The sequence below is a fragment of the Halichondria panicea genome, chromosome 12, assembly GCF_963675165.1.
Source record: "Halichondria panicea chromosome 12, odHalPani1.1, whole genome shotgun sequence".
Classification (NCBI taxonomy): Eukaryota; Metazoa; Porifera; class Demospongiae; order Suberitida; family Halichondriidae; genus Halichondria; species Halichondria panicea.
Genome location: NC_087388.1, coordinates 5,820,914 through 5,841,212, shown reverse-complemented (window position 1 = coordinate 5,841,212; position 20,299 = coordinate 5,820,914). Strand labels below are relative to the sequence as shown.

General features: G+C 42.2%; 5 protein-coding genes across 7 annotated transcripts; 2 read left to right on the top strand and 3 right to left on the bottom strand.

The window, feature by feature from the left end:
* Nucleotides 1-5: 5 nt before the first annotated feature.
* On the bottom strand, nucleotides 6-7,242 carry LOC135345373 (ras association domain-containing protein 5-like). Of its 2 annotated transcripts, none has more exons than XM_064542788.1 (10): nucleotides 7,105-7,242; nucleotides 6,766-6,924; nucleotides 6,524-6,615; nucleotides 5,783-5,937; nucleotides 2,526-2,649; nucleotides 1,912-2,082; nucleotides 1,588-1,656; nucleotides 964-1,045; nucleotides 475-662; nucleotides 6-284 (listed from the first exon to the last, which is right to left on the bottom strand). In XM_064542788.1, exons 2-10 carry the CDS (start codon nucleotides 6,794-6,796, stop codon nucleotides 186-188), a joined length of 1,011 nt encoding a protein of 336 aa, XP_064398858.1. In that variant the 5' UTR covers nucleotides 6,797-6,924; nucleotides 7,105-7,242; the 3' UTR covers nucleotides 6-185. The 2 variants fall into 2 exon arrangements, with proteins under 2 accessions (XP_064398858.1, XP_064398859.1); XM_064542789.1 differs by having other exon boundaries at nucleotides 7-284; nucleotides 5,783-5,895.
* Nucleotides 2,699-14,105, top strand: LOC135345367 (uncharacterized). 2 transcript variants are annotated; one of them, XM_064542783.1, is made up of 4 exons: nucleotides 2,699-3,220; nucleotides 3,278-4,074; nucleotides 4,127-4,216; nucleotides 4,842-5,787. In XM_064542783.1, the coding sequence occupies exons 1-4, from the start codon at nucleotides 2,911-2,913 to the stop codon at nucleotides 5,664-5,666; spliced, it is 2,022 nt and encodes a 673-aa protein (XP_064398853.1). In that variant the 5' UTR covers nucleotides 2,699-2,910; the 3' UTR covers nucleotides 5,667-5,787. The 2 variants fall into 2 exon arrangements, with proteins under 2 accessions (XP_064398853.1, XP_064398852.1); XM_064542782.1 differs by lacking the exons at nucleotides 2,699-3,220; nucleotides 3,278-4,074; nucleotides 4,127-4,216; nucleotides 4,842-5,787 and adding exons at nucleotides 11,585-12,039; nucleotides 12,099-12,901; nucleotides 12,984-13,127; nucleotides 13,254-14,105.
* On the top strand, nucleotides 7,334-9,028 carry LOC135345372 (uncharacterized). The gene is made up of 2 exons (XM_064542787.1): nucleotides 7,334-7,471; nucleotides 7,890-9,028. Exons 1-2 carry the CDS (start codon nucleotides 7,468-7,470, stop codon nucleotides 9,026-9,028), a joined length of 1,143 nt encoding a protein of 380 aa, XP_064398857.1. The 5' UTR covers nucleotides 7,334-7,467.
* On the bottom strand, nucleotides 9,154-18,979 carry LOC135345368 (ras association domain-containing protein 1 homolog). Its single transcript, XM_064542784.1, has 10 exons — nucleotides 17,942-18,979; nucleotides 14,737-14,828; nucleotides 14,375-14,434; nucleotides 14,127-14,239; nucleotides 11,265-11,388; nucleotides 10,644-10,814; nucleotides 10,319-10,387; nucleotides 10,038-10,119; nucleotides 9,603-9,790; nucleotides 9,154-9,482 (listed from the first exon to the last, which is right to left on the bottom strand). Exons 1-10 carry the CDS (start codon nucleotides 18,780-18,782, stop codon nucleotides 9,267-9,269), a joined length of 1,956 nt encoding a protein of 651 aa, XP_064398854.1. The 5' UTR covers nucleotides 18,783-18,979; the 3' UTR covers nucleotides 9,154-9,266.
* Nucleotides 18,980-19,144: 165 nt separating this feature from the next.
* On the bottom strand, nucleotides 19,145-20,280 carry LOC135345375 (tumor suppressor candidate 2-like). The gene is made up of 3 exons (XM_064542794.1): nucleotides 20,008-20,280; nucleotides 19,752-19,872; nucleotides 19,145-19,356 (listed from the first exon to the last, which is right to left on the bottom strand). Exons 1-3 carry the CDS (start codon nucleotides 20,202-20,204, stop codon nucleotides 19,270-19,272), a joined length of 405 nt encoding a protein of 134 aa, XP_064398864.1. The 5' UTR covers nucleotides 20,205-20,280; the 3' UTR covers nucleotides 19,145-19,269.
* Nucleotides 20,281-20,299: the final 19 nt, after the last annotated feature.

Below are 20,299 nucleotides of genomic sequence, written 5' to 3'. Positions count from 1 at the left end.
TAAAAAACGTCATTTGAAAAGGAAAAGTGCAAATAGAAATACAGTGGACAGCAAATCAAGTCACACTACACTCTCCACTTTAGTAGCTATAGTGGGTGTGGGGGGCAACTTTCTCTTAGGTCTGGGGGAAGAGTTAGTGGGGGGCAATTTTCTGCTAATTGGGGGGGTAGTGTTTAAGCTGCTAGCTATATGTTCTGTCTTGTCTGTTTCGTGATGTCCTCCATACACGCCTCCTTCTGAGCGTGACAGATGCACTGCTTCCAGGCAGCAAACCTTGCCGTCAGCTGTGTGTGTGTGTGTGTGTGTGGGGTGGGGTGGGGTGGGTGCAGTGTGTGTGTGTGTGTGTGTGTGTGTGTGGGGTGGGGTGGGGTGGGTGTGTGTGTGTGGGGGGGGGGGAGTGATCAATAACTTCTAAATGAACGCTAAACAAAATAATGTCATTGCCCTAAAGTATGCTAGCTACTGAAGAGTCACCTTCTTTATGTATATCTCCTCTTCCTGATGGAGTATCCGAATGAAGTTGGTGAGTTCAGGCAGAGCGAATGCATCCCATTGGATGGTTGAGTATGTGTTGTCACGGAGCACTAGCTTGCTGTTACGATGAGCACAGCTGCCATCCAGCATGATCTCCAGTGGGTGGTCCTCCTCAAACAATCGCCGGCCTGTTGTGGGTGTGTGGAGTGGGTGTAGTGTGTGTGTGTGTGTGTGTGTGTGTGTGCGTGCGTGTGTGTGTGTGTGCGTGCGTGCGTGCGTGTGTGTGTGTGTGTGTGGGAGAATTTTTAGATAAGACTAACAACACAAAATAGCAATACAATACACAGAGCTCTACTGAGTATAGGGGTTGGAGGGAGGTACATGTATTTACATTATTATACTAGTAATGATCCTATGCACTGTAGTGTATGAAGGTTTGGAGGATTAACCTGACCACAGATATAAGGGAGACACAGTACATGTACTCACAGTCACTGCCATATTCCTCGTACAATGAGAACTTCTTTGGATTGTCAGTTACGCAAAACTTCTTGAGCAAAATGGACACCAACTGAAGAGAGAGAAAAGAAAAGGTCAACAACAGGAGGTCATCATGCATATCAAAGATGTGAGACCATGTGTATGTTTTGGTAGCTGGTGGTGGACCACAGCTGATTAAGCAGAGGTCATGTGCAGATGAGAAGAGTGATACTGTGTTTTGCAAGTTGCTTGTCATTGTGCACAGTAAATGGGCGTTGTCTATAGTACTACTGTGGTTACTAGATTTAATCAGGAATGTGCTGACTCATAACTTTCTTTATGTCCTCTAATCTCTACCTGCTCACTTCTATAACTAAAACAACTCCCATACTGGCTCAATCATGCAACAGAGGTATAGCAAGTCAACAGAGTACTGCATGTGCATATACACTAACAGCTTAGCTAACTAAGTGTTAGCAAATTAATTTTTTTTTGCTGAATAGACACATTCACTTTACTACAGACTCAGTAGTACTATAGACAACGCTGTGCACAATGAAAAGCAACTTGCAAAACACAGTATTAATCAGACCATGTGTGTGTTTTGGTAGCATGGTTATACTTGTACAGTACCTCTTTGGTGGTGGTTGTGTTGATGATGTGTACCAGTCTGTTGGTGTCAGTGGGCAGGTAGAATGCAGTCTACAATAGTGGAGAGAGGGATATCAGTACAACACGATATAAACCTTACATAACATAATACTGTGTTAGTGAATGTATTTAGTTTTTCCTCCTTTCTTTCCCACTGTCTCCCAGTGCAGTGAAACCTCCAAGTGTCATAGTACAAGTAAACTGTACGTTGATTGCATGCAAAGGGAACGTGTTTCAAGGGTTCTTTCTATGTGCATACAATTATACTGGATCAATAAAGTGTGCTATTTTAAAAATATACCTCACCTCAAATCCATCTGACATGCCATCCACTGAGTTTGTGGTCCTCTCTTTGACTGGCCTCATGAGACGATACCAAGAGGTACGAGTGATTGCCGTGGAGACGTGTATGGGTCGCTGTACACACATGTGAACCCTCACGAACCCTTGGTACTCAATCAGACTGGGATCATTGTGCTGTGAGTGGGCGGGGTCAATTATGTGTGGACTTATTGTACATGTATAAATGAAATTCTTTGCAAACTAAAATCTTTGAACGGCCATAACTACATTTCTAGTGGTGCTACTAAAAATATTTTCTGATTTTCGGAAAGCTGAGAAAAAGCTCTATCAAATGGTATTTTCAGCTCAACTTTTTTAACGGACCCAAATTTGAACTTTTCCCCCACCTATAATAGCCCACGCATTTTTGTCAAAATTGGCCCCGAAATGACCTGTGATTTTAATACACCATATGAAAGAGCTCACTTTAAGCTACCAGAAAAACATTAAACTATCGAAATTGGATAATCCAAAACCAAGTTATGGCCGTTCAAAGAACATCGCATCACTAGTCGATAGTGGCGCTACATGTACAGTAGCCATACAGTAGCCAAGTGTCACAGTGTGCATGTACTCACTGAGCTTCTGAGGTGGATGTGGTGGACGGGAGTGGTCTTCCTGTTGTACTCTTGTATCTTACGAGTGAGTTTCGTCTTCTCTATGATCAGCTGATGACTCGAGACTTGTGAGGAGGAGGTGGAGCTGTGAGGGTGTGTGGGTGGTGAGGGTGTGTGTGTGTGTGTGTGCAGTGGGGGGTGGTGTGTGTGTGTGTGTGTGTGTGTGTGTGTGTGTGCAGTGGGGGTGGATAGAGTGTGTTTATACTGTTTTGAAGCTGTGTAGAATATGGAATGCGTGGGTAGGTATATCAATTTCATATGACGTGCGTTATTAGCCTATATATGTGCTGACACTGTACTAGTGCCAAGAAATAAACAAACATTTGCTCAAGAGGAACTAACAAAGATGGCACATTTTAGCTACAGAGCACTAGTCTGGAGTCACGTGAAAATAATCGAGGAAGTAGCAAAGGACCCCAACTCTCTATCTGATGCTCTGTTTCAGAATGGCATCATAGCACAGGAGATACGAGATGAAATGCAACTCGATTGTGTAAGAGACACACAAAAGGCAAGGAAACTGGCCATCTGCTTGGAGGAAATAATCAAGGCCTATCCACATCGATATGAGGACATCATAGAGATCCTGAGAGAAGACTTTGGGGACCTGGTAGTTGCGTTAAAGAACAAAGAGGCAGAGATACTACTAGCAGGAGGTAAGTGAAAGGTGATATTATAAGAGTGTCACTATCTAACACGAATGCTTCTTTTAGACTTGTCTGAAACTCAAAGTCAAGCAACCATAATCTCGAACGAATCAGAACAAGACGATGATTTGTGCATAAGATTAGAATGTGGATGCGGACATTGTGAGATAGAAGACTTCATGCAAGGAGAAGATTGTCCCTGCACAGGTTCAACAAAACTCAGCCTGTTCAAGAATCAATCAGAAAGAATAGGCAAAACAGAAATGACATATTCTGCATACAGAGTTGCACTGCAGTGTCAAGCTGCTCACATGCATGCCAGTTATAGAAGCTTCATCTCAAACACGATAAATGAGCTAAAAAAGAAGCATGCCCTACCAGTTATTGCAAAGCGTTTGAAAGCTCTTTTGACTCCACAAGGCGCTACAAAGTCGTTATACAGTCGCATGTATACTGGAGATCAAAGGAAGAGACTTAGAGATGTACGAACATACAAAGAGCTCGAGGAATACCTAGACACAGAGCTGTGCTCTTGGTTCAACATCGAGGTGATAAAAGGCTTAAGGACGGCACTATCAATTCAAGAAACAGACCAAAGTGTAAGAGTCTACGAAGAACTACAAAGACAATACATGGCAAGATGCTGCATCTATCGCACTGTGGATAGTCACTCCGAAATTGTGTGCAAACTACCGACTGATTTTAGGATAGTAAAAGACAAGCAACTGAAATATTTTGAGTGCAAGCTTCGACAAACCATCGATATTCCTGCAGAGTGCAAGCGAAGGGTGGATGAAGCAAGTGGAGAGATGGTGTTTGAAATCAAGAGGTCTAACACTACAGCAATAGCCAGAGTCAGAGAGGTACATTAATTATTATAATTATACGTCCACAGTAAATATTTCTTTGATATAGGAACTGATTGAGGACACACAACCTATGCTTTCACTGGATAACTCAAACCAGACAAGATCAGGGAGCATATATAAATCAAACCGAAGATGGGTACGTGTACAATAAGCATTATAATTACTCAGATACATGTATATAATAATATGGGCACCTGTATGCTATAGTATCCTAGTGTCAACAGTTTTTAATACCTTAACTAATTAAAGCACCGCGGGTGCTGATGCCTCAGTGGATGTGTCAAAAGCTACACAACATTAAGCTAGTTATTGCTAATACATGCCATGATGAACATTTTTGTATTAATTATGTTGCATGCAGAGACTCAGAAGTCACTCCTTTTTCTCGCCCCGTCCAATCAGAAAAAGGAGTGGCTTGCGAGTCTAGGCATAATCACAGGGCAACTCAAAGAGTGGGAAATGATGTAAAAAAGATGCCAAAAGTCCAAAGTCTAAAATTAATGGCAGAGCTTTGGAGCTCTTTAATTGAAGTTTGCTCACTTTTAATTTGCAGCTATACTGTATAGTAGCCTCGTTTCCAGGCCGATCCGTCTCAAATTGAACGCTAGGTCGACACAAGCCAATTGACGACGGCCTGGGAACGAGGCTACTACCGTAGTTGATGTAATTACAGCCACTCTAGAAATTCGAAATTTTCGACCATCATATAATGTACATATAGTCTCACAAGTGAAACATAGTGGTTATAATAATTATAACAGGTACGTGCTAACCGGTGCCTGATTTACATCATGTGCCTAAACATTGGGTTTGTCCTGCCGACTATGCTGTATGTAATTTTGATAATCATTGGGTCCCCCACCGTGGTGTATCTCTATGGACAAGATGTTGTTCTACTGGCTACAGAATCTGATTTTTATAGTATATACTTCTTCAACGAGATCACTCAACAAAACCAGTCACAAGTTGATATCTATATTGGGAAGCCCACCGTGTACAATGAATCGATATTCAAGCAAGGAAATGTACAGCCTCAATCAAGTGTTCTGGTTGACAGAGAATACTTGACACTTGACTCCATCCTGACAGTACAGCTTCAACCAGACAATGTGAATGAAACTAATAATTTTACGGCCACTATAGTAATAAAAAATGTTCTAAATGGAACATATGCCGAAATAACTATCACAAACACTTCAAAGTACACATGGACATTTAATGAGTTCGACTACTACAATATTTGGATACAGAGCTCCGTACAGCTCAACTACACCATCACAGGAGAAGTGTATCACTACAATGCAAGTGATCTCACCCTCGGCTGTTCAATACCAGCAGATCAAGACAGTTGCAGTCTAACACGGCAAGAATTCGAAGCTTTAGACACTAATGAGGTGTACATATTTGGAATAGCATCTACAACACGAGATACGATTACCAAGTTGAGCTACAAAATTGCTGATATTGCAGTCATTACTGGTATCCATATGATGTTTGCAGTGCACTTTGGGTTACTACTCATAATGCTTGTGTTAACGACCATAATATGTACCACAAAGTTTCGTAAAACTCGGATATATTATTAATATAAGCTGTGTGTAGTTGTAGTTCATGCATAATTATGATACTGTACAATTATCATGGTTTTATTGTCAAACATGTATCCTGTACGTAATAATGATTATTATCATGTATCCCTGACCTTGAGTTGTTGCTGGTGTTGGATGACCCTGACTCAGTGTGAGTGTTGTCACTAGTGGAGTGCTGGGAGGAGTGGTTCCGCAACACCACCACCTGAAGTGGCGGGGTAGACTCCTGTGTGCATGTGTGGTGGGTGGGTGGGGGCGGAGTAGACTCCTGTGTGCATGTGTGGGGGGTGGGTGGGGGCGGAGTAGACTCCTGTGTGCATGTGTGGGGGGTGGGTGGGGGCGGAGTAGACTCCTGTGTGCATGTGTGGGGGGTGGGTGGGGGCGGAGTAGACTCCTGTGTGCATGTGTGGGGGGTGGGTGGGGGCGGAGTAGACTCCTGTGTGCATGTGTGGGGGGTGGGTAGGGGCGGAGTAGACTCCTGTGTGCATGTGTGGGGGGTGGGTGGGCCGATGTGAAACCGTATGTACATGTACGTTAAGCCGTCGTAATTATTTAGAGTGGCTAGCTAAGCAAAAAATAAATAGTACTAACAGAAATAAGAAGTACATGTATATTGATCTCTTTACTCACTCTCGAGGGAGGCGATGTTTACTGTACATACAAGCAGGTACAGTATATAGAGGTCAGATTGCTCTTTTCAATCCTAAATTGCTTTGCTTTATTTTCTTTACTTACAAACATGACTGTGGCAGTAAGAGTTGTCTCTATAGAGGTGGTAACAGGTTAACCACTCACCATTGACCAGTAAGGGCACATCCCTGCATGCATGTGTGCATGTGTACATAATCACGTACCTGTTTGTCATGTGATAGGACAACATGGAGACGAGAGGAACAAGTGACGGTCACTTTAGTCTCACACTTACGATGGACGATGAACTCACAACCTACAGTGAGCAAGGGGTTAAAACACACATGTGTACAGTGCGTAAAAAGACACACATACAATTAAAGGGGTTAACTTCTACATTTTACCAGACTTCACAGACAAAAAACTAACGTAGTATTCATCGATTCATAGCCTCAAGCTAACTCACGTGCTAGACTGTGTCTATAGAATCTCACCATCTCATACTATGGCCAGATCAGAGGCTCCACCTTCCTCAGTCGTAGTTCAGTGCGTACCCTACCAGGCACTACCTTACACTGCTCCGGGAGCACCCTCCCCCACAACCAGCACTCCAAGCGGAGCTCCTCTGTGTGGGTGTGTGTAGTGCATGTGTGAGGGTATGTGTGTGTGTGATGTGTGAGAGTATATACCGAGTTCAAGTAGCGTACACCATCAGCGACTCATACTGACTACAGGTACTAGGTTATCGGATATAATTTATATAGGAATAGAAATCCAGACATACTTATATAACTAGCTACTCTACCTCCAATATACACTGAGCAGTGGTCCTCCTCCACCATGGCTGTGACATCATCACCCTGACTAGTAGCCGGCCAGCTTCAGTGAGGCAGCCTGGACTCGACTTAGTTGGGCGGAGTCCAACCAACGCTGCGCTCTGGTCGAAGCGTTTGTTGGACTCCGCCCAACTAGACTCGACTCGGTTCGCCCTGCTTGTGAGGGGATTTACCTATTGTAAGGGATTTCCCCGGTATCGAAAGGGCGTGGTTGAAAAGCCTGCAAAGTGTATAGCCACGTGTTGCTAATATCTGTGTTGTGTGAAGCTAAGAAGTACCCATGTCCCTGAACTGAGTGACTAGTGAATCTCAACCATTACTGAACACAGGAGATGGGTGAGTTATCAATCTCTGTGTGGCGCCTTTTGAGCCAAGTAGTCTAGTAGTACTGTACTGTCGAGGGTATAAACTTCTGCAGAAGGTTTTTGCGGAATAGCAGCCTTAAAATGTTGTTCCTTTGGGGTTTTACTCTGACTGGCATTCAAAGGTCCTCCAATCAATACAGCACCTCATCCTCACAGACACTGTACTGGTTCTAGTCTTGTTACTAAATGTATTCTTCATGTGAGAATAGCCTTCGCTCGATTAAACCACGGGGAAACATGGATTGTGCCGCGAGGGTGCTTCTGTTTCCAATCCCTCTTTTTCCTTTATCTATATACTGTATGATGTACTACGAGACGTAGCAGTAGCACAATAAATAATAATAATTAGTACAATGTCCTAAATGAATACTTGTCCGTTTTGTCCACAGCTACTCAGCAAGAGTCTCAGCCCAAGCCCGAACCTCAATTGTACTCAGAGAAGGAACTCGTGGACAAGATAAAGGCTCTACGAAACCCACCATCTCCTCGCACCAAAGACGGGATTAATGAGTTAATAATGCTTGTAAAGCTACATGAAATGGGAAAAGGTGTTGGCTACACGACTGTGAAGCTGACACCAACACTTCTTGAACAGCTAATGAAAGCTCTACGAAAGGAACCGTTTCCCCTCACCAAATATGACAATGATAAATTGGAAAAGTATGAAAAGCTACATGAAAAAAGAAAAGTAGTCGGCTATGCGATTATGGAGGATTATGATCACGGTAATGTGTTTTACTACGGTGGGAATTGTCTGTACACATGTTCACATGTTGTACTTGAGCACGGGCTTGTGGTACTTGACCGCCTGAGAGTTGTCTTCAAGTGGATAGATCTGGACAAGGAAGAGACTGTGCAGACACACAAGTACCCACGATGCAGCCATTTATTACCTTGCAAACATAGTCACAGAGCTGGTATTTTCAAACACATTACCAAAGGCGGTTTATTTCGACAAGACAAAATAGATGCTTTGCAGCTTCCTTCAAACCAGTTCAAATGTATAGCTCCTTGTACGTATAAAGATGATATGCTGTACCACATCTACTGGGATTTTGACTCGGATATACCAACAAAGAAGTTTTGCATTTTGAAACAAACTACGAGCAGTGAACATTTTGTTAGAGAAAAAGATACCGGACCTTGTGTTCCATTCAACTCTCCAGCAACAGATGGGGCCAGTGGGTCTCCGGTCATGGTGTATCAAACGGTTGACGATCCTGAAAAAGAGTTTTGTCTTCTTGGGGTTATGAGCAGGGGAGGGAAGTACACCCAGCAAGCCAAATCACCGGCATCCATTGAACAGCTTTCTAAGATGATACCCATGATTAATATGCTACAAGATCATCTGGTTAATAATGCGAGAACAGCTAAGAATATGAGAGACAGGAGTCTGTCCATCGACGAAGACTTTAGAAAGATGATAATTGAAGAGCTGACAGCAGTCAATAAGACTATCAAAGGCAACCTTGAGAAAAGTGGTCTGCAGGGAATTTTCTTCGGATCGCTACGTATTGCAGAACCATGACATCACCGCAATTGTTTCATTATTATAATCATTATGTCTAACCGATTATACTTGTTTTTGCCGCATGAGAGCCAGTCTTATTCACAATATTATATCTTTAAACGAGAAGTATTTTACCAGTTGAACAAGTGTAAACAAGACACACTATGAAAGTGAAAGTGCAAAACATCGTCAGTAAATTAAGTGCAACAATTAGTAGAAAATACAGTGAACAGAGTTAGAAAATCAGCAAATACAGTCACACTACACTCTCCACTTTAGTAGTGGGTGTGGGGGGCAACTTTCTCTTAGGTCTGGGGGAAGAGTTAGTGGGGGGCAATTTTCTGCTAATTGGGGGGGTAGTGTTTGAGCTGCTAGCTATGTTCTGTCTTGTCTGTTTCGTGATGTCTTCCATACATGCCTCCTTCTGAGCGTGACAGATGCACTGCTTCCAGGCAGCAAACCTTGCCGTCAGCTGTGCGTGTGTGTGTGTGTGTGTGTGTGGGGGGGGGGGGGGAGTGATCAATAACTTCTAAATGAACGCTAAACAAAATAATGTCATTGCCCTAAAGTATGCTAACTACTGAAGAGTCACCTTCTTTATGTATATCTCCTCTTCCTGATGGAGTATCCGAATAAAGTTGGTGAGTTCAGGCAGAGCGAATGCGTCCCATTGGATGGTTGAGTATGTGTTGTCACGGAGCACTAGCTTGCTGTTACGATGAGCACAGCTGCCATCAAGCATGATCTCCAGCGGGTGGTCCTCCTCAAACAATCGCCGACCTGTCGTGGGTGTGTGGAGTGGGTGTAGTGTGTGTAGTGAGTGTGTGTGTGTGTGTGTGGGAGAATTTTTAGACCAATAACACAAACTAGCAATACAATACACAGAGCTCTACTGAGTATAGGGGTTGGAGGGAGGTACATGTATTTACATTATTATACTAGTAATGATCCTATGCACTGTAGTGTATGAAGGTTTGGAGGATTAACCTGACCACAGATATAAGGGAGACACAGTATATGTACTCACAGTCACTGCCATATTCCTCGTACAATGAGAACTTTTTTGGATTGTCAGTTACGCAAAACTTCTTGAGCAAAATGGACACCAACTGAAGAGAGAGAAAAGAAAAGGTCAACAACAGGAGGTCATCATGCATATCAACGAAGTGAGACCATGTGTATGTTTTGGTAGCTACATTTGTAGTGGTGGACCACAGCTGATTAAGCAGAGGTCATGTGCAGATGAGAAGAGTGATATTAATCAGACCATGTGTGTGTTTTGGTAGCATGGTTATACTTGTACAGTACCTCTTTGGTGGTGGTTGTGTTGATGATGTGTACCAGTCTGTTGGTGTCAGTGGGCAGGTAGAATGCAGTCTACAATAGTGGAGAGAGGGATATCAGTACAACACAATATAAACCTTACATAACATAATACTATGTTAGTGAATGTATTCTCCTTTCTTTCCCACTGTCTCCCAGTGCAGTGAAACCTCTAAGTGTCATAGTACAAGTGAACTGTATGTTGATTGCATGCAAAAGGATCTGTACAGAATGTGTTTCAAGGGTTCTTTCTATGTGCATACATTAATACTGAATCAATAAAGTGTGCTATTATAAAAATATACCTCACCTCAAATCCATCTGACATGCCATCCACTGAGTTGGTGGTCCTCTCTTTGACTGGCCTCATGAGACGATACCAAGAGGTACGAGTGATCGCCGTGGAGACGTGTATGGGTCGCTGTACACACATGTGAACCCTCACGAACCCTTGGTACTCAATCAGACTGGGATCGTTGTGCTGTGAATGGGCGGGGTCAATTATGTGTGGACTTATTGTACATGTGTATAAATGAAATTCTTTGCAAACTAAAATCTTTGAACGACCATAACTACATTTCTAGTGGTGCTACTAAAAATATTTTCTGATTTTCGGAAAGCTGAGAAAAAGCTCTATCAGATGGTATTTTCAGCTCAACTTTTTTAACGGACCCAAATTTGAACTTTTCCCCCACCTATATATATAGCCCACGCATTTTTGTCAAAATTAGCCCCGAAAATGACCTGTGATTTTAATACACCATATGAAAGAGCTCACTTTAAGCTACCAGAAAAACATTAAACTATCGAAATTGGATAATCCAAAACCAAGTTATGGCCGTTCAAAGAACATCGCATCACTAGTTGATAGTGGCGCTTACATGTACAGTAGCCATACAGTAGCCATGTGTCACAGTGTGCATGTACTCACTGAGCTTCTGAGGTGGATGTGGTGGACGGGAGTGGTCTTCCTGTTGTACTCTCGTATCTTACGAGTGAGCTTCGTCTTCTCTAAGATCAGCTGATGACTCGAGACTTGTGAGGAGGAGGTGGAGCTGTGAGGGTGTGTGTGTGGTGTGTGGGTGGTGAGGGTCTGTGTGTGTGTGTGTGTGTGGGTGGTGAGGGTGTGTGTGTGTGTGTGTGTGTGTGTGTGTGTGGTGTGTGTGTGTGTGTGTGTGTGTGTCTTCTAAGTGCTGTGTGGAGTGATATGAGGGGGGGGTAACATCGGCAAATAAATTCATAGGTGTTAAAGATACCCATGTCCGATATATGCTACCTTGCAGTATGATTACCATTGTTACTATTGTTTGTCACTATTGAATGAGCTTAGCACTAGTGTCAAGAAATAAACAAACACTTTCTCAAGAGAAACAAGAAGAGAGAAGCTAACAAAAAAAAGATGGCACATTTTAGCTACAGAGCACTAGTCTGGAGTCATGTGACAATAATCGAGGAAGTAGCAAAGGACCCAAACTCTCTATCTGATGCTCTGTTTCGAAGTGGCATCATATCACCGGAGATACGAAATGAAATGCAACTCGACAGTATAGGAAACACACAAAAGGCAAGGAAACTGGCCATCTGCTTGGAGGATAAAATCAAGGCCTATCCACATCGATATGAGGACATCATAGAGATCCTGAGAGAAGACTTTGGGGACCTGGTAGTTGCGTTAAAGAACAAAGAAGAAGAGATACGAGCAGAAGGTAAGTGAAAGATAGTATTATAGGAGTGTCCCGGTATCTAACATAAATGCTTCTTTCAGCCCGGTCTGAAACACAAAGTCAAGCAACCATAATCTCGAACGAATCAGAACAAGACGATGATTTGTGCATAAGATTAGAATGTGGATGCGGACATTGTGAGATACATGTAGAAGACTTCATGCAAGGAGAAGATTGTCCCTGCACAGGTTCAACAAAACTCAGCCTGTTCAAGAATCAATCAGAAAGAATAGGCAAAACAGAAATGACATATTCTGCATACAGAGTTGCACTGCAGTGTCAAGCTGCTCACATGCATGCAAGTTATAGAAGCTTCATCTCAAACACGATAAATGAGCTAAAAAAGAAGCATGCCCTACCAGTTATTGTCAACTGTTTGAAAGCTCTTTTGACTCCACAAGGCGCTACAAAGTCGTTATACACTCGAATGTATGCTGGAGATCAAAGGGAGAGGCTTAGAGACGTAAAAACATACGAAGGGCTTGAGAAGTACCTAGACACAGAGCTATGCTCTTGGTTCAACATTGAGGTGATAAAAGGCTTAAAAACGGCATTATCAATTCAAGAAACAGACAAAAGTGTAAGAGTCTACGAGGAACTACAAAGGCAATACATGGCAAGATGTTGCTTCTATCGCACCAAAGACAGTCGTCTCGAAATCGTGTGTAAACTACCAACTGATTTTAGGATAGTAAAAGACAAGCAACTGGCATATTTTGAGTACAAGCTTCGACAAACCATAACTGACATGCCTGAGTGCAAGCGAAGGGTGGATGAAGCTAGTGGAGAGATGGTGTTTGAAATCAAGAGGTCTAATGCTACAGCAAGAGTCAGAGTCAGAGAGGTATAATTATATATACACAGAATAAGTAGATATCATTTCTATACATGCACTAGCTGTTACAGTGAGTATTCCTTTGATATAGGAGCTAACACCAGTGATGGAGGACACACCAATGATTGAGGTGATGGAGGACATACCCGTGATGGAGGACGTACAACCTATACCTTTACTGGGTACCTTAAACCACCCACGATCTAGGCGTATGCGGAAATCAAAACAAAGACAGGTACGTGTACAATCAATGCAATCAACGTTAGTCAGCTTGTTTATGACAATATTATGTATATATGTGTGTATGTATGCTAGTGTCAACGTGCGTTAAAGTCAACTATGTGCAATAAATATCTTGCAGGTATATGGTATATGGTGCCACTGCCTGCTTATCATATGCCTAATGGTGGTGTTTTCCACGCTGTTCTCACTGTATGTATATCTGTTGACACTCCTATCTGGCTCCACCACGGTGTATCTCTATGGACAAGATGTTGTTCTACTGGCTACAGAATCTGATTTAGAGAGTATATACTTCTTCACAGAGATCACTCAACAAAACCGGTCACAAGTTGATATCTATATTGGGAATCCTGAAGTGTACAATGAATCGATATTCAAGCAGGGAAATGTACAGCCTCAATCAAGTGTTCTGGTTGACAGGGAATACTTGACACCTAACTCCACACTGACAGTACAGCTTCAACCAGGCAACGTGAATGAAACTAACTTCATGACTACTATAGCAATAAGAAATGTTATAAATGGAACATATGCCAAAACAATTGTCACAAGCCCTTCAAACTTTACATGGACATTTAATGAGTCCAACTACTACAATATTTGGATCAATAGCTCCGTACAGCTCAACTACACCATCACAGGAGAAGTGTATCGCTACAATGCAAGTGACCTCACCCTCGGCTGTTCAATACCAGCAGATCAAGACAGTTGCAGTCTAACACGGCAAGAGTTCGAAGCTTTAGACACTAATGAAGTGTACATATTTGGGATAGTGTCTACAACACGAGATACGATTACCAAGTTGAGCTTTACAACTGTCAATACTGTTTTCACTATAGTGAGTAATGTGATCATAGTGTTACTTTTCATGTTCGTCTTCATAACAATTATCATACTTTTCCTTTTTCGTGTATATTTTCGTACAAGAAGAACGGAGTTATATAATGTACGTTAATAATTATTAGTATTTTTATTATCATGTATCCCTGACCTTGAGTTGTTGCTGGTGTTGGATGACCCTGACTCAGTGTGAGTGTTGTCACTAGTGGAGTGCTGGGAGGAGTGGTTCCGCAACACCACCACCTGAAGGGGCGGGGTAGACTCCTGTGTGCATGTGTGGTGGGCGGGGGTGATGGACACTCGTACATTATAGGCCATTGTACACATGTTCACAGTGGCTATAAACACAGAGCAACAAAAAGTTAAGAACCAAGATGTACTGACAGTCTCTTTACTCACTTTCTTTTCTTCTATCTGTTGTTGTTTCTCTGCGGCCGCTATTATCTCGATGTCCTCCACCTGTGTGTGTGTGGTGTGTGTGTGTGTGTGTGTGTGGGTGGGTGGGTGGGTGGGTTAGTACTGTACGAGCATATCCACAGCTCCATTAGTACGAGCATACATGTATAAAGGCCAGAATTATCAGAATTATCAAATGATACGCTGCCATTTCAATCCTAAAACACAAAATCGCTTCACTAACATGAATGGGTACTCAAACAGACCTACATAAGAGTTGTCTAGAGGAGGTTAGAACCAACCACCACCCATTGACCAGTGTGGGTACATATGCGTGTGTGTACATAGTTATTTATATAGATCACCTGCTTGTCATGTGATAGGACGGCATGGAGACGAGAGGAACAAGTGACGGTCACTTTAGTCTCACACTTGCGATGGACAATGAACTCACAACCTACAGTGGGCAAGGGGTTAAAATACACATGCCTAATACAGTGCACAAGGAGTTAAAACATACACGTACACGTACAATTAATAATAGTTTACTTTATACTCCGATGACCCTTTACCATACTACACAAATCACCACTATACACATTGACGTTGCTATGACACAGGCTCTCACTAACATCTTGTTTGTCAATAGAAGCCACAGTAGCGGGCTATTGCCACGGAAACAAAGTATGAAAACAATGCTATTATTATTATTATTAAACACTAACAGGACATAACACGTTTAATCAGTGTCTCGTATCGTCTGTGATTGTGACCAACATTTTCAAAATGGTGGCTAATTTTCAATCCTCGATCTCAAATTCAAGACACACATTTACTTCTTTTTATGTTGTAAACTAGCTAGCCTAAGACGTGGTTACTTTGTGTCTAGAGGTTGTTAGTACCAACCACCGACCATTGTGGGCACATCACTGTATGTTGTAGTACATTGCTGTGACGATTATGTGTAGAAGTAGCTGAACATGCCAACTTTAGTTATCAGCTATAAATACCTAAAATTGTGATCATTTCAATAACTCATTGTCAGCTTCTTTTGTGTGTACTGCAAGGACTTCCTTATATGGAAGTAACTTCCTCCCTGATATGACTACACGTAAGGTTATGACTAGTCATGGAAAACAAAAACTTAATTCAGTTTCTAAACCCAAAAGGAAGACCAAGAAATGACAGGAATGAAATCAATACCCAGATATATGGTTAATCACCACGGACGCAAAGCTGATGCAACCTACATCACTAATATCACCTCACTTGAAATTAAAAAGAAGCAGAAATGTTGTACAGAGCCTATAGTGTGGTCCCACAGTGTGCACTGTAGACTATAGTGTACAGAGCCTATAGTGTGGTCCCACTGTAGCTAGTGTACAGAGCCTATAGTGTGGTCCCACTGTAGCTAGTGTACAGAGCCTATAGCGTGGTCCCACAGTGTACACTGTAGACTGTAGTGTACAGAGCCTATAGTGTGGTCCCACTGTAGCTAGTGTACAGAGCCTATAGTGTGGTCCCACTGTAGCTAGTGTACAGAGCCTATAGTGTGGTCCCACTGTAGCTAGTGTACAGAGCCTATAGTGTGGTCCCACTGTGTACACTGTAGACTATAGTGTACAAAGCCTATAGTGTGGTCCCACTGTAGCTAGTGGTTGGCTTAAATGTTTTCTCAAAGTTTACATTTCAAGTGAGGTATGTAAAGCACTGAACAGCTTATAATACACTAGTATATAATTATAGGAAATGTCAAGAGGGAATATAAACATTTTCCCACGAATGTTACGGTACAAACATTTTTCGGTACAAGCCAAATACAAGCTCCGTGGTTACTTGTACACGCATGTACATGTATATGTAGGGTCAAACAAACACATGTACGCAATGAGCAACACACCTTCACAGGTAATTGAAAGACTTCAAATAATCATAATTATACAGATGTGCAATGGAATGGTGGGAGTGTTGTACGATATGGCATAGCTTTGATGTATACTTAAACATGCCAGGTGCCGTACAAAGTGTTAACTCAGCATTAAATATATCCCCTAATATAGAAAGGTAGGGCCAGTCCACACAATATACACAAACTAACTACAAACTACAGAGCTACATATATAAGTACAAGCTTACTATAATTATAAGAAAGCCAGCTAGTACACTCTGGTTGGTGTGTGTGTGTGTGTGAGGTACTGGTGTATAAGCTATATGCATGTGTATATCATATGAAGGCAGCTGTTGAAGGAAGGTCAAACGTAAACAGTAGTTGAAACAACATCACATACAGCTGAGACATCCTGGGATAAGTGAAATAGTAAATTAGCGATTGAAAATGATAATTATAGCCACAACTTTGTGATAATCCTACATCACTGATAAAGGATATGACACACACGTGTGGTGTGTTGTAATGCTGTTAACAGGTGATCACACTCACAATACAGTATTGTGAGCTCACTGCCTACCTACCGATGTATGCAATCAGCTGGTGCTGGTCTGGAGTGTTGTTATGGAATTGACTAATTCCCATCAGAGAAACTATCTATTGACTTTTATCGAAACAGAACACACACCACCTGAAACAGAACACACACCCACACACACAAAATGAGGAAAGCCACACAAATGGACATTACTCAAATCCCACGGTCAAGCTAATTGAACAGAAGGTCTTTTTATTATGACTGGGACAAGCTATCATTTACAGCTAACAGCTCATAATCAAAACTACGAAATTAGTCCAAGTATACCATCTCATACAATGCTATCAATATTGACCTCCCTAAAGAGACCACCTCTCTATTGAGACCACTCAGTACTGTCCCTACAATGCTATCACTATATTGACCTCCCTATTGAACACACACACACGGCTAAAATAAACACATACATAAAGCTATATACAATACAGCCCACCGCAAACTACTGCCAGGATTTCCTTAAGACATGTTTTCCATGAAGCACCTCAAATTAAACAGAAAGCGATTCTTGTACACACATATACAGTAACTGTTCATTAACACAGGCTCTGTACAGTGTTGCACTTTGTGAAGGTACACATTAGTCACATCATGGTGAGAACAAGGTGGCATGAAGGTGTATTAATTAAGGTAGGTTGTGTTGAGGTGATCTCAATGCAATTACAATTACCTATACATGTGCTGTATACTGTACACACGTTAGTACACAATAAAGCAGTTACCTCGATCTGTACACCATTATATAAGGTACTATCGTTACCGTATAGCGGGTAATTTTCGTGGGGTAAAAAATTCGTTCAACTCGAGAAACGGTGGTTTTTGTGAGTAAAAATTTCGTTTAGTCTCGTGGCTGCATTGCATTCCTACGTTCCGGTAAGCCACGCCTACGTTAACATTTCGTGAAGGTCAGCCTGCCCACGAAAATAACGAATATTTTACCCCACGAAAATTACCCGCTATACGGTAAGGTACTATGTAGTTACATTGACACACATTAAGGTAGCAATAAGGAAGGGTGTTCACACATTAATTAAGGTAGCATTAAGGTACACATTAAGGGTGTTTACACATTAAGGTACACACTCACTGGCACACTTGAGCACCTGTCTGTAGAGCCCCCAGGCCGTCTCCCCACACACATCACAGTACTCTGGCTTATTATGTGGGATAGACACAGGCTTGAAGCTGTGATCTTGACTAGCCTTAGCATCTGTACCCTCAGAACAACTTGTCTCGAATGGATCTTGATATTTCGACGACGCGTTCATATTGATTTCAACAGGTGTTACGGAGTAAGCAAGTCCTTTTCCTTTGGTGCCTTTCTTCTTCTTGGGACGGCTAATTCGAAGGGTGTCCCGTATTTTAGACGCCAGTGAAGAATCGTCCATGTCTGCCGTAGATTTCGTCCCGTTTTGGTGTGTGTGTGATGGGACGGGAGACGATGCACTTCGACTTGAACTCATCGAACTTTTCTTCGGAAGAGGGCTTCGATTCGGACTACTGCTTCTACCGGGACCAGTTACACTTCGTCCTGGTGACGAACTACGACCGTTCGAGCGGCCATTTTGTAGAACGTCCAAGTTGGTAGGCTTTCGTCCGCGGCTACTCGATGATCGTTGTAGCGAATTTGGAGAGGAAGTAATAGACCTAGTACTCTTTTGACCAGACACAGAGCTGCTTCTAGGCCCTATTGAACCAGGCCCTAAACTAGGTGATGATTTAGTTGAGCTTTTCTTTCTTGTACTTGAGGTGGTGCCATCACTATTCTCCATGTTTGTATCGTCAATAACACACCAGTCTTCGTCGCCAATGTTCTTTAGTTCGGTATCGCCACTCTGATCTTGTTGGTTGCTTGTGTGTACAGGGCTTGATAATATAGACAAAAACCAACCTGATAGATTAGTCTGACTTTTGCGGTTGCTGGCCATGCGTTTGACTGTCAGGAAGTTAGGTGTGGCAAACAGCTAGCCCAGAGGAAATGAGTTGTTTTGGTGACTTCACCTTGAAATGAGTTGTTTTGGTGACTTCACCTTTCAATAACTAACTGTTGGCCTTCTTTGTTGAGTTGTACTGTTTTAGTGAACTTTGTGGAGAGTATTGAGATTCACTAGCTAGAGGGTAGGAAATTCATGACATGGGTCGTGGTTTTTGAGTAGGTTTCAGTAGAGCCTGACAGTGCAATTGATATGGCAACCTACCCACCATATGTTGTGGTACATGGTGGGACATACAAGTGCCAACAATTATCATTTCATTGTCCTTTATTTATCGTTTATATCTACTTGAAATCTGAGAGATTGCGATCAATTTTGCAGTATAATGATGATTGACATTGTTAATTAATAATTATTCATGATCGAAAGTGGTATGGTATTCAAAACAAAGACACACACGTGACGTGGTATGAGGGTGTTCTCATCTAGGCACTATGAGGGCATTTGAGTCCAATAGTACAATAGGTACACTGTTTCTGAGCCTCGGTACAGGTAGCACAACATCTCCCTGTAGTGGAAAAGTAAATCATATTAAATTACAAAATCTTGTATAACAAGACCCTGCTGAGCAAGTACAATAGCTTGCGGCTTTACTTCAGCATGTACGGTGCCTATAACAATCGTTGAAGTGGATCTATCAAAGGCCACTAGAAGAGTAAGTGAGAGAGTATACTGGAACAATGCATACGCACTCAAACGTTACAGTATCTCTAGAGCGAAAAGAGAGCTAGTCAATACGCTTAGTTTAGATATCGATAAAAAGGTGTTAAATTGAGTTCTAATTTCTGTACTAGAATGCATCTTCTGTACATGTGAGGCTCCAATGAACATGGTCTCTTCAAGCATCAGCCACACGGCCACAATTTAATACATGACGAATGCTAGATACTATAGTAGTCTCACCTCTGGTCTCAACTTTCTCAGTACTCGTTTCATCGTCCATCTGACCTTTGACTTGTTTTGTCGTCTCTCCTCAACATAAAACTCGTGCGCTAGATCACCATCTTCGTCAAAGAACATTGAGCTGTGATAGTGTGTGTGTGTGTGGGGGGAGGAGTGAGTGATGTGTGGGGGGCGGGTGATGAAATAGCAATTGTACTAACACTACAATAAAGTGTATGAACGTAGCTATGTCATACGCTCCACACCAGTAGCTCACCCTGTTCTCTTGAGCAGGAACATGGACCTGACATGAGCAGGGAGATCATGTACAGCCACAGGTTCAACACCATACACTATCTGATACTCTTTGGATTTCAGTATCCCGATGTCTCTGCCGTTCATTTTCTGTCTTTTGGAATCAGTCTCATCTTCACCGTCCCCTTTACCTCTCTTGGAAGAGAAATATCCACCCATAGCAGTATTACAGGAGAGGGGAGAAAGCTTTCAACACGCCCGGTCAGTACAATTAGAAAATGGTAAAGATAGTTAACAAACGTACACCCAAACAT

Bases quoted from the DNA above. Each gene is read 5' to 3' on its own strand.
- LOC135345373 (XM_064542788.1), bottom strand. From the start codon at position 6,796: ATGGTGAGATTCTATAGACACAGTCTAGCAC. The intron at 2,650-5,782 runs GTCAGGGATACA...ACACCCTCACAG, and splicing joins AACACCAGCAACAACTCAAG to CTCCACCTCCTCCTCACAAG. The intron at 663-963 runs GTGAGTACATGT...CACCCACAACAG, and splicing joins CGAGGAATATGGCAGTGACT to GCCGGCGATTGTTTGAGGAG.
- LOC135345375 (XM_064542794.1), bottom strand. From the start codon at position 20,204: ATGGGTGGATATTTCTCTTCCAAGAGAGGTAAAGGGGACGGTGAAGAT. The intron at 19,873-20,007 runs GTGAGCTACTGG...ACACTATCACAG, and splicing joins TTCCTGCTCAAGAGAACAGG to CTCAATGTTCTTTGACGAAG. The intron at 19,357-19,751 runs GTGAGACTACTA...TTTCCACTACAG, and splicing joins TGAGAAAGTTGAGACCAGAG to GGAGATGTTGTGCTACCTGT.
- LOC135345367 (XM_064542782.1), top strand. From the start codon at position 11,733: ATGGCACATTTTAGCTACAGAGCACTAGTCTGGAGTCATGTGACAATA. The intron at 12,040-12,098 runs GTAAGTGAAAGA...TGCTTCTTTCAG, and splicing joins AGAAGAGATACGAGCAGAAG to CCCGGTCTGAAACACAAAGT. The intron at 12,902-12,983 runs GTATAATTATAT...CCTTTGATATAG, and splicing joins CAAGAGTCAGAGTCAGAGAG to GAGCTAACACCAGTGATGGA.
- LOC135345368 (XM_064542784.1), bottom strand. From the start codon at position 18,782: ATGGCCAGCAACCGCAAAAGTCAGACTAATCTATCAGGTTGGTTTTTG. The intron at 14,240-14,374 runs GTGAGTAAAGAG...ACATGCACACAG, and splicing joins AACAGATAGAAGAAAAGAAA to GAGTCTACCCCGCCCCTTCA. The intron at 10,388-10,643 runs GTGAGGTATATT...CCACTATTGTAG, and splicing joins GCATGTCAGATGGATTTGAG to ACTGCATTCTACCTGCCCAC.